Source organism: Ricinus communis, chromosome 1, assembly GCF_019578655.1.
Source record: "Ricinus communis isolate WT05 ecotype wild-type chromosome 1, ASM1957865v1, whole genome shotgun sequence".
Lineage (NCBI taxonomy): Eukaryota > Viridiplantae > Streptophyta > Magnoliopsida > Malpighiales > Euphorbiaceae > Ricinus > Ricinus communis.
Genome location: NC_063256.1, coordinates 4,766,975 through 4,780,272, shown reverse-complemented (window position 1 = coordinate 4,780,272; position 13,298 = coordinate 4,766,975). Strand labels below are relative to the sequence as shown.

The 13,298-nt window shown below is 34.2% G+C and overlaps 1 protein-coding gene across 1 annotated transcript; it reads right to left on the bottom strand.

The window, feature by feature from the left end:
• Positions 1 to 5,236: 5,236 nt before the first annotated feature.
• Positions 5,237 to 11,601, bottom strand: LOC8287036. Its single transcript, XM_002520111.4, has 4 exons — positions 10,774 to 11,601; positions 10,486 to 10,682; positions 5,949 to 6,023; positions 5,237 to 5,876 (listed from the first exon to the last, which is right to left on the bottom strand). The coding sequence occupies exons 1-4, from the start codon at positions 11,432 to 11,434 to the stop codon at positions 5,478 to 5,480; spliced, it is 1,332 nt and encodes a 443-aa protein (XP_002520157.2). The 5' UTR covers positions 11,435 to 11,601; the 3' UTR covers positions 5,237 to 5,477.
• Positions 11,602 to 13,298: the final 1,697 nt, after the last annotated feature.

The window sequence follows — 13,298 nt, the reverse complement described above, 5'->3', positions numbered from 1 at the left end:
GAGTGGGCTTTAATAAGATTGAGATTTCTCTTTTTGGGTTTTTCTATAGAAGGGAAAACAATCTTTGAATCTTTAGCTTTAAAAATAATACCAGGAGTAGTTACTTTGAAAGGAGTAATTAAATTGATAAAAGGAGTTCCCAAAATAAATGTTTGCTGAAGATCTTTTGTAAGAATAAAAATATTTTTAAAGCAATATTATTATTTAGAATTGCAGCTTCAGTTTTTCCCGCAATCCTAATCTTTGAACTATTGGCTGAAGTAAGCCTCTCTTTAGTTTCTTGATGATACCTTTTAGGAACCAGCTCATAATTGATACAATTGCGGTCTGCTCCTATATCAAATAAAGTGATAGTTTCTATTTGAAAATCACCAAGGAAAATGAGTTTTATTTGAATTAAATATTTTCTTGAGGTAATTTCCTTTAAAACGTTAATGAAGTTTTCTGGAACACTTTCAGAAACCTCAAGATTTTGAAAATCATTTTCTTCTTCATAATCAGAATCACTATTCTGTTTAAGAATCAGGCTTTGGAGTAAAACATAATCATTTTGTTGTTTTTCTTTCAAATCTTTGAGCTCTGTTTTGATGGCTTTGATCTCTTTCTGAAGTTCTTGGACGGTAGGAAGAGGGTTTTTTTAGCTTTTTTCCTTTGTCCAAGATCATAGTAAGATCATAAGTGTTCTTATTAGAAGAGAGGACAAGGGTTTTAGTTTTTAGGATTTCTTTCAAAACTTGTTTTTGGATTTAGGGGTCATTAATATGCTTGACGGCTTCAAGAAGAGCTTCTTGTTGCCTAGTGAGCATATTAATATTCTGTGAAATACCTTCAAAATCTGATTCAGAATAATCGGATGAGATTTTGATTTCATCAATTTGAAACTCTTCCTCACTATTCAAAAACTCTTATTCAGAGGAATCAACAAGAAGAGCTGAAATTTTGCTTAAAACTTCATCTTCTATTTGAAGCTCATGGAGTTTTTTTGGAAAACTTGCAATACTTTGAAGTATGGCCCTTCTTGCCACATTTATAGCAAGTAATTTTACTAAAATCTTTTTTGGAATTCTGTTTTGAAAATTTTGAAGAGGATGGCTTTTTGTAGAAATTGTCTTTGTTTTTTGGAGTCCTTCTATTTTTGAAAAAAATATTTTTTCTTAAAAGATTTGGAGAAATCTTCTTTGCATTTTCCTTTGCAGGTAGGGGGAGGCTCTATGAGATTATACTCAAACTGGTTACAAAAACTAGCTAGTTCTTGCCTAGTCTTCTTCATTTCCCATATGAGTTGCCTTTGAAGTTTAAGGTCATGGCATATCTTCAATCCTTCTTTCTAGGTAAGGCTCACTAATTCACCATAAGTGTAGAAATCATAAGGGATCTGGCCATTATGGGCTTCTCTTATGGTATTCCTAACTCTTTCACCTAGTATCTTAGGTAAACCAACTAAGAATTTCTCTTTCTAGAAAGGTTGGTTTGAATCTTCCCTAAGCATGACTCTGGTCAGGAAGGTGTCTTTGTAGGCTTAGAAATTGCTAAGCTTTTTACAGGTTAGATTGCTAAGGAGCTCAGCATTTTTATCTTTCAGAAAAGAAGGGTCTCCTATGAAGTGGAGGGAAATCGTTAGGATTAAGGTTGACACAGCATCCTCAATTGAATTTCCTAGTTCATATAAGATGGGGGTCCCTTCTATTGTGGTTTGGATGGCACCTAGGATTTGGAGTTGTTGTACTTGTGTGAGATGGTATCACGCACATCTTGTAAAGCGGAAAATCCAGGTATATAAGAGAAAGAAGCTCTGGGGTTGTGGTTGCCATGGTCATCTTCATGAGAGACCAAGGATATTGTAGTTCCCATATTCATTAATAGATGGAGGAGGCATTGATAGTATCTTTCTTGAATACTGTCTTTTTCTTGTAAAAAATTCTTAAAAAACTAAAATTTTTTAGAATGGTTTTTCTTTGAATAGATATCTTCATGTAAAAGCTTTTTATCAATTTGAAAATCTTTTGAAATCATATTGATCTCTGCTTCTAGATTTTGTGTTATTGCAGATGGTGATGGTGAAGAGGGGGTAGAGACTATCTCTATATCCTCATCTTCTTTTTTTGGTTCATTGTAAACTAGTCTGGAGATATTGCTTTGGTAATCAGCATTCTGTAGTATATTGTTTGAGCTTGGTATATCAGATGTTGAAAATCTGGGTTGTGTTTGAGATGGAGTTGGTTCTTTGTAAGGAGCATAAATAATAGAAGGTATTTTTGATACCCTTCCAATATCTATGGTCGATGTTGAAGAATATCATCAGAAAATCTAGAAGAGGTTGATTTCCTGTTGAAGGTGAGCTTTACTTTTCCATCTGGAAACTGGGTTATATTTTTGAGATTTGTATTTGGTTCTGTTTGCTTTGGTGATTCAGGTTGGGTTGCATCTTCAAGGATCCATTCTTCTGGAAGAGTGATGTCTTTCCATTGAATGGTTTTTGGAATTGTTGCGTTCGATTTGGAGAGATATGTTTGTAGGAATAAGGTTTCTCCTTTTGGTGAATGGAGCTTGTGTTTTGAACCAAAAACAGAAATCATGGCTTTGTAATGTATTTTGAAAATCAATGCTATCGGAATAGATCCTTCAAGCATTTTGTAATTATGTGTTTTTATTTGAAGAACAATGCTCTTTAAAATATTTTTATCATTTAATGAAATTGTAATGTTTGGAAAATAATTGAAAGAAATTGGTCCTTTATTGAGGCTCAACTCGACAGTACCTAATAAAGAATCATAAAAATTTGTAAACCTAGCATCTCTAAGGACTGCTAAGATGGAAGTATCTAAACCTTCTCTGGTAAGGGGCTTTATTCCTACCTGGACAAGGCCTATATGGATATACTTATAGTCTTTTTCTTTATGCTTCTAGAGGGTCTTTGGATTTAAAAGATAAATTTCTTCAAAAGGCTTTGAAATCTGAATATCTCTTTCTTCAGTTTTGATAGTAAAATCAGTTTTAAAGAGAGGAAACTTTGAATACTCATAAATTTGTTTCTTTTGAACTTTGAATATTTTCCAATCATCAATATGCTTTGTAAAATCTTCAATAGTGATTTCTTCACTATTTACTAAACCTTTGTACCTTGAAGATTCAGAGGTAGAAGAGTTTGAGAAAGAAGAAGATCTACAGAAAAATGGTTCTAAATTCATTTTAAAATAAACCAAAATAACTTTCTAAACAAACATGAACCAAGCCACGGTTCACTTACACCCGACGGGACTTACTAATGCATAAATGAGGCAGTGCTTGTTTATCGATGATATGATGCAGTTAAAATGAGTTTAAAATCTTCTTTATATATATATATATATATATAAATTATGTTTTTCTATCTTTTTAGTATAAATTTATAAATATTTAGCATGATATGATTTAATATATTTTCACTTTAGGATATATGATTTGTTTTTTATTATTTTAGTGTTTTGTGAATATGACCGTTAGTAAATTAAAAAAATAATTAATACAGTGCAAAAATTAATTGTGATAGCGTATTAATGAAATAAAACACTTTCTTGGTTCCAAAAAAATCCGTTTTTAATTTTTATATATATTTTATTAATATCATTAATTTTAATCACCAATTTTTAAAATACTCTTATTAAATTTTCTTTAGTATTACTTTACTTGAAATATAAAACGTGAAATTAATTACATATAATAATTATATTAACTAATGAAGGGTGTTTATCTCAATTACAGACTAAGCTAATAATTATATAAAAAAAGTGAACTATAATTTAAAACAAATAAAAAAGAAACTGTAACGAGCATATAATAGTAAAATGAGTGAGTGTATTATGAATAATTGTGATGGGGAATTTAGGAGAAGTCAAAGATTGGGGATTTGGGGTTGAAAATGCATTACTTAAATGGTTATTTGTAGACCTTGAAAAAATAATAATAATAAATTAGGAGTACATAAACTGAGAAATGAGTACGTAAATTACACTGGCTGCAGAAGCATCTGCTTTTTATATTCCTTTTTTTTTAAAAAAAGAAATTAGGAAAAAAGAAAAAGAGGATGAGGAAGATGATGCTCCCAAATCTAAGCTACTGGACTTCACTATCCACATATTTACATCACGCATTTGTTCCTTTTATATTCTTCACATTGCATCATACCTTCCACTCAATGTCACCACCCAAATTATATATGCAACTACACCAAAGCTATCTATCCTTCTTCTTCTTCTTCTTTTAGAAATTTTCCTTCTAGGTTGTGAGGTGACAATTGTGGTGAGGAATGGATAAGGGTTTCTTTTCTTTACGGAATTATTTAATTATTTCAGTCCTGTAAATGAGTGCAGATGAAAAAGAAAATCATCCTAAGGATAAAAGAAGAGAAAGAAAGTAGAAACATCAAGTTAAGATTTTATTTTATTGTTATTCTGTTCCATTATTGGCTACCAAATTTGCTTCCTATTTTGAGTTTGGTGTTTAATATTTTAAAAATGATCTTTTGAATAATTGGCCTCTTTGGCATCTCTTCCTCAGAAAACTCTTACAAAACTTCTTTTTTATAAGTTAAATATTTATGAATTATATTTAGATTTGCATTCTTTATGCAGAAAAGAAAGAAAGAAAGAAAGAAAGATTATTCGACTCCCACTATAAGCATTAACAAATAATTTTTTTCTTACTCACCCCATTTAAATAGGTAAAATTCAGTACCTGAAAAATCTGGACATAAAAATAAGAAACCTGTCATTATCAATTGATTGGAAACAAACGGGGGTTGTAGAGATGCTCTAAGGCTTAAGATGCAATGAATTGTAAAAAAGGGAATATGCAAGTTGGATGGTAAACTGGGCTTTGTTATGGCGGCTGGTTTCTAGCTACAAGCTTCCCTGTGTTGCACTGAAAAAGGAAAGACCTAAGAAGCCCAGGTTTTTCGTTTAATGAATGCTTTAATCGCCAGTCATGTTTTTTCTTTAAAAAACCATGGACAAAAAGTTTAAACAGGAAAAGGTTCTTCAAGCATATGCTTTTCGATTTTTCCTTCTGCCTGCTGCTAGTAAAAGGGCCTTTATTCCGCCTCGGATTAGGAAGCCAACCTTTGGCGAAGGAGGTGAGGATGAACCTTTTTAAGCGCCCAAGAGAAACTCTTGGAGCATATTATAAGCTACAAGGGCAACGCACTAAGCACTTCTTTTTGTTGACCGAATTTTGTAACAGTCGTGGAAGAGAAGCAAAATCAGGGAAGTCATGTTCGTTCGTTCCTTCTTTCTTTCATTTTATTTTCATCAAGTCCCAAAGAAAAGTACTTCATTGACTGAGCTACAGAAGAAGAATAAGAAAAGGGCGTCTTGGGCGGCGCATGCATAAAAAATAACCTAGCTTCATAACAAGTTTCATGCAGAAAAGCAAAACACATTCACCACCCACCTACAAAACTAGAAACACGACACCCTACAAACACCCCATGAATAATGATATCAAGAGGCTACCCCGACACCAGCCGGTCCATGACCACCGTGAACTGCTGAACCATGGTTGTTATAAGGGTGACCTCCGCCTCTACCACCACCCCTTCCCCGATTGTTATAATAATTCCTCTGATAATAATTTCCAGACTGGTCGTAAAATTGGTTGCGACCATTTTGGTACCCACCACCTCCTCTGCCACTACTGCGGCCACCACGGCCATTTGAATAACCTCTACGGCCACCACCATTGCCACCCCGACCGCCTCTTTGGTTTTGGTAGTTCCTCCGAGCAAAATACTGCTGCTCCTTGGGGTCCACCTCTTTCTGAATATTGTCCACTTCTAACGGTTTCTCTTGCTCTTGCTCACCTGAGACTTCTTCTGCAGGAACTACAGTCTCTGGATCATGCTGAAAAGGAGAATTCTGCCACATTAATAAATGCATCCAAAGATTAATGTTCTAACATATCAAGTATATCACCTTATGAAATTCCTCAGCAGGATTGGACTGATCATCACCACTTTCGTGTCCTTGGAAATTTCCTGTATCTTCATTCTGCAGCAAAAATAGAACAAATAAATTTGAAAATACACGTAAATCTTGAAGAACTCGTACATCAAGATTCAATAAACAAACTCAGTCTCATATAAATGACAAGTCATCATGAAAGAACTAAAACCAAATTCGCATTATGCATCAAAAGCTCCTCCAAGGAAAATCCACTCACCCATAGACAAATAATGGTGAAGAGATATGCAATGAATTTTTGGTAAAAAACAATTATTTTAATTGAAAAAAATAAAAATAAAATCAACTATAAGTTTAATCAAGTACCGGAAAAAAAAACTGATGGCTACTATGAGTACTTGCATCCTTGTGCCTTTCTTCATTAAAAATGTACCAATAACTCCATATTTGTCCATGAGAAATTAAATTCAATTGCCAGCACAGTTAACCCCTCAAGAGGGATGATCGATTACTCACTTCAATATAAGGACCAGCACACATACTTCCACTGGAGGATTTATAAATGGACATTGAGTACATAAAATATTCTGTTTTGCTAAGCTGATCCCATTTTCAATTAGTTTCATTGAAAGGCTTCTATGAATGAAGACTAAACGTATTTCAGTCCTAAGCTAAGCACTTGCAGTCTAAGTTGCGGAGGAATCTACTTAAAGTGCTTCCCCATCTTGCTTGACTCAAGTTTGAATAATACTTTAAGACTCTAAAGTTTGTGTTCCCTAAATCGACATCCCTTTTTTTAATTTCTTTGCCACAAAGCCCAAGCTAATATCTTCAAACAGCAAAACCTTATCAAAATTTCTTCTGTTTGTGCAGAAGAAAAGACCACCTAATCCAAGAGCCCAAAAACAAGAGGAAAATAAGTTTTACCAAGACTAGTGATTACAGCAGCAGTATATGGGTATGCAACATTGTCATTCTCGTGACCATCATATTAACCAGATATTGAAAATGAGATCCTATATATATATCTTCATTAGAAGAAACAAATTTCCCACACGCAATGTTCTGATCTATTAGCTGAAACCTGAAATGGTGGCTATAGTGACAGCTGAGGTATTGGTGAATAACTTGGTCGAAAATTGGAGAGCTGTTGCATTAAATAGTGAAGAGATTCATATTAAATGGTGATAGATCAGCAGGTTGTTTCTGTACTGTGCCAGTGGTGGTATATGGCAGTGGAATATGATTGAGCATTGGAGCGCTGATGGCTCCGTCTAAGGTTGGAGGTCTTGACATTTAGTGCGGAAGAAGCTGCCAAGATGGCAATGCTTGAATGGATATGGTTTTATTTAATCATTAGAATTCAACAATGATGTGGTGTGTCATGGGCACATAATGCGCATCACATAAACAACAATTAACAATAAGTTACTTTGGCATGCATGCATTAGCACTTGACAACTTCACACAAATTGGTACTCATGATAATATAGAAATTCACAGGATACACAAGTGGTAATTTCAATAGAACAACCAATGCAGAACTTCAAAATGATTAAAACTAAAAGCAACAACATAATGTGGAGAACTTCAGACATATTGAATATTGAAGACTTCAAAGTGCAACTCCAGATTCTCTTTATTGGAATGCTGGAACTTCAACAAGCTACCGATAAAAAAAGGGTGATTTAAGAAATTGCAGAAAACTAGCTCACTCCCAGCCAGAAAGTACTAGGAAATAAATTAAGTAGTTAACTCCGAAACATATGGTACTATTCTTATAAAAGAAGAGTAGAGTTCATATGCAACTCATCCCACACGAAGGAGAGAGGAAGGGTAATCGAACACTAAGACGAGGAGATGAACATCCAAATGCAAGTTATATAGCTCAAACTAATAGAACGAATAAGTCAACTCTAGGTGCGATAAAGGTTTCCTGACTCAGTAAAAACATTTGACATATAGCCATATGAGAATCAAATAGAGATTTTAATAAAAGAGTCACAACTGGGAGAAATGATAAAAACAATAGGATTCAGAAAATTAGCACATGAAGGTTTGTATGTCTGGAAGAAAAAAAAAAAAAACAATGTAGATTAAATAACTTAAATATTAAAGATAAATGGAACTATAATTACTTAAGATTATGTAGTAGGATTTCTATATCTCTTACTATTTCATCTTCTGGCTCTTAAAGTCACCTCAACCATTACACTATAACACTAGTAAGCCTATATGCAATGTATAGGGTATTACCAGGAGTACAGAATGAGCAATGTCTTGTATTCTCTTGACACGTCCTAGTTTAAAATTCTCGATCTCCTCCAAGTGAAGGCAGGAGTTCCCCCTCAACAAAGAGACTTATGATATTTCTTTCATGCATCACAAATAATTAAATGTAGTCCACAAATTAGATCCTATGAGTTGGCTCTTTTAGTAAAACCAAATCTCTACCATTCCTTAGCTTTTCATGCTACACAATTCGCTAAACTGCAAGCAAGAAGCGTTCCCAATCTTTTCTTTCTTAAGTGAAAGCCATTCTTAATGGTCTCCAGATATAATGATTCAACACTGAAAAGAAAAACACATCATAACAGCCTAAGAAATTTTATTTTGTCCCAATTAGACCAGTAAATTCACAATAAAGTTCCTTTGAAGTTCAAAACAGGAAAAAAAAAAAAACTGTAGTATAAGGCACACAATCCCAAAGAAAATTCATCCAATAAAAGATTTAGTCACAGTGAAGATGTGCTTACTGAAAAAACACAAGGATTTGATACAAAATCAACTACTCATTACTTCATAGACAGTGTATTGCAAATTGCTACACCTAATTCTAGCATAACTAGTAACATAAATTACCCTGTCCTTATATTAATATCGCTTCATAGAAAGAGGGATTCAAGTGCAATCAAGAAAAGGGGGAAGTGAAAATGCCGACATCATGAAGCTGGAATCAAATGGGTAGGTGCCAGACTATGCCAAACAAGACTAATAAACAGCTTCAAATGAGTTACCATAATTAAGGGCGATATAGACAAAAGTATACTTTTCAAAGAGGTCAAGTACGAAAGATGAGCGGTTAATGATAGTTTTACTCGGGAGAAAATAATGTTTTTGAGCAGATACGTGACAAATTTTAATTATAAGGTAAGAGGAAGATATCCAACAATATGCGTAACTATTTTAGAGTTCACAACTCCCGAGATGAAGTTATCCAAACTCATACTAAAAATTTTCAGAAAAAGCAGCAAAATAATTCCATCATTCCATTTTTTACGTGACTCAAAAACAATGATCCAGAAAGCTAAAATATAATTGTCTTTATAGTCAATTATTCATTTATTCTTTTAAAACAAGAATAATGAAACGAGCAATGTGGAGATAACAGCATCAAGAACCTAAACTCAAGTGAATTGTTATTGATCCCATAACATACAAGCCAAAAGTGATCAAAATTTCCCATGGAATCTCAAAGTTAGGGGCTACATTAAGAATAATCTTTTCTTTAAAGAAGAAAAAGAAAAAAGAAAGACCATGACAGAGGGAACTCTCTAATCCAGGCCCAAAGAGTAGCTTTCTCCACATCAAAACAATTAGCATCCGCTTTAACCCTCCATAAACATTGTAGAAATGCTTGCTCCCAGTTACCACTGACAAGGGATGTATCCTTCAAACGACTAAAGCCTATAACATCCTTATCCACAATATGCCTGCAAATGGCACCAATTTCTTGGTCTAGAAATGCGTTGCAAATTGTGGTATCAGCTCCATACAGGTCTAGATATTGAGAATCCAGTATTCCACTTGAAAAGTTGTAGAAAGGAGTATTATTGAAGTTTAAAAATGCAGCCCCTAAAAACAATAAGACACCTAAAAGAACAGTGTTCTTCATATCTGCAGCATGAAAATCTAATTCTGAATCCCAGATTTCAGCAAATAGACTAAGAAAATTCTACTTCCAATTAAAAGTATTCATTCAGAATGTCAAAGAAAATGGCATGATTTCAGAATGTCTTTCTCTGATGTCCACAGAAGATCACAATTGCAGTTATGACCATACGCCATTCCAGAAAATTCCCATGCATGACAATGCTTCCAAGTAGATACACTTCGCCACTCCACCATGTCTTACGACAACAGTAACTTTATTCTCATGTACCCATATTTGACAATGTGAAACTAGCACATATAAGTAGTATTCCAGCAAATCACACATAAATACACATGCTAATGAGGACAAAGTCCCTGAACACAAGCCTAAACAGAATCTGGTAAATAGAGGGATGCTGACGTCAGTATTCCTACATGAAAGATTAATCATGACCAGCACTCTTCACATATAACCGATTTCATCTACACAATCGAATAAATACAAAGACCTGCTACAGCTACTAAGCTCCGATAAAATTCCATAAAAGTCAATCAAAACAAATAACAGCCAAATCATAAATCAATAGCAGACACACATGAGGAGCAATACTTATGACACACAGCAGCGAACACAAACACATCTTTGAAGAAAGCTTCACAATGAATGAAGTTGTACCTCCTCGTAGTGCTCATCAGAGCCTTCCACCTGAACTGGGACGGAAATAGGACCAACCCCATGAACAGGAACCTGGAAAGACGCATAATTTCCAGCAGCGGCGGCAGCAGCCACTTCAACTGGAGCTTTCATCTCCGGTGTAGTTATAAAATAATCAGAAGCCATAATCTTGTTCAGCCTCTCCCTCAGCCCAGAGTCTGCAAAAATCAATAAAACCAAACCCTCAATTAAAAATTAAAAAGAAATAAAGTAACACATAATTGATAAACTGATAACGAAGAAAATTACATGAAACATTAGCAATGGGGTCAATGAACTGGTCAGAGTTAGAAAGCCACAACTTAGCATGCTCAATACACTTAACCAAAGCATTCTTATGAGATAAGCTAGAATCAACAGGCCGAGAAATCAACAAAGCGCCGAGCTTTGAAATCATATCCAAGTCTCTCTCTCCAAGCAGATCCGTAGCATCGTCAGTGACATAATCATAAGTCAAACAACACCCTCTTTCATGAGTCCTAGTCAACATCGTAGCCGTAAACTCATTCTGCGACTTCACATCAAATAACGAACCAAAGTACAACAAATTCAACAGATCCTCAATCGCCAGGCCACCGCCGTTACTGTCACCGTTTGCTTCATTAGTAGTTCTGTCGCTACTGGAAGATTGCTGCTGCTGCTGCTGCTGGCGTTGGATGGCTAGGTCAATTTCTTCAGAAACGGCGACGGAGAGAGGTTGTTTGAGTTTCTCTAGCTCTTCGATAGAAGCGGTGACGTAGGGTTTAGAACGCAAAACGTCTTCTTGTTCTTTGTTGATAGGCTTGCCTTGTGAAATTGATTCTTCCATTTGAATAATACGATTGTATTTTTTACGGAGTGCTCTTAGCCGTTTGTTGATCAAGTTGAGGACTGGTCCTTCTGTTGCTTCTGAGGATGAAGTGGCTGCCATTTCTTTTCCGTTCGGATTTGAAAAGGTGACTTTTAATTATCAGAACAGCACCGCCAGGTTAGGCGGCGGCGGCAGTTTTGATGAATGAAAGGGCGACGAGGTGAGGTGAGGTTTTTGAGAGAGAGCGAGTAGAAAAGGGGGGTTATTAGATGATTAGTTTGGGGTTTAATATGATGGATGTTTTTGTTTTTATTTTTATTTTTATTTTTTTACTTCTGTCGGATTGGTTCTTGATGGATAACGGGTCAACATCTTTTGACCCAAATCCAGAATTTCAGTATGGGTTGCCCATGCTTGATAAATATTTGAAGAACGGCTTAATACACAATTTCACCTCCGAACTTTGCATTATTAACCTCTGACGCCCTCCTATTTCTATTTTAACCTATTCTATACTTTAATTTCTATATTTTATCTATGCCACCCCTAATGGCATTTACATGCGCTGATGTGGATATGCCAGCTTGAACTGGACAAATGCCATGTAACGTTAAACAAATTTAAAAAGTAAAATATAAAGTCAAAATCAAAATAGAAAACCAAATCCCTAGAACACTATCTCTCCAATCCTAAAAATCAAGCTGGCGTCAAATAATGTTTGCTGCTTCGGGCATCGATGAAAGGAAAACTGAAGCTTGATTTTTTGACAACAAAGTAGCAAGTGTGGTTGAAGTGAAGCAACTGTAAATTTACACAACTGTTGGTTGAAGTAAGCAAGGGAACTTAAAGCTTGAATTTCGTTATGAAAGTTTTGTTTTTTTTTTTTTTAGAAAGATAAGTATTGTACAGATCAAACAAAACCATCAAAAACAAATGCCATTTCCACATCTCCACTATGCTTTGCCGCTTCCACTTTATCTTTCCGTGTCTTCTTTCCTTTCTTGCTTTTGATTTGTGTTTTCAAAATTGAATTTCTTAATCTTTTCTGTACTTTTTAGCAGTATAGAATTGGAGCTTTGATTTTCTCTCTCTTTGTTTTGTTGGGTTTTCATTGTTGTATGGGATCAAGGAGAATGAGTTTTAGATCTCTTATTATTCAAGTACTTGAGTTGGCTTGGTTTTTAGTTAACTTAACCAAGAGTTGTTTTCTTTTTTTCCATATCTAATTGAATGCATAATAGAGGTTGTGATACTGCTAAATAATATGTGTGAAGTGACTGAATAAGATAATGGAACTCGTTCAAGTAGCAAATGCATTGTTTCAAACCTTACAGAGAAAATGAACTGACATGCTTCTATTAAGTCTTGTTTTAGAAAGAAATTTAAAACTAGTGGCTACTGTATATGGAGATTAGTGGGGTATTTTATTTCAATTCTCAGTGAAGGCAATTTTACTTGCTATTGAAGACAGGAAGAGAGAGCGTGTGTGGTACACACATCAGCTATTTTAAATGACTTCACGCGCTTATCAGCGTCTGAAAATTAACTTTTCTCCACGCTGGAATGATACAAGTGAATATGATTATAAAATACATGTACAAAAGTAGAAGTTCAAATGTGTTATGCATTAAAATAAAAGTAACGGAGCGTCAGAAGTTAATAATACGAAGTTAGGAGGTAAAATTATGTGTTAAGCCTTTGAACAAATTGTAGAGGGCGCTTTTTTTTATGAAAAAAGAAAAATTTACGGGTAAAGAGAAAATTTTTTATTTAAATTTTAATTTATATTGTATTTTTATCATATAAAAATATCAAAAAAATATTATTTAATTTTTATCATTGTGAAACTAATTTTTATTTTTTCTCAGAAAAAATATTAAAAATATATTTCAAAAATATTTAACATTTATTTCTTTTAATTTATATTATTATAATTTTCTTTTATAATTTTATCGTAAAGAATATATTAAAAATATACCTAAAG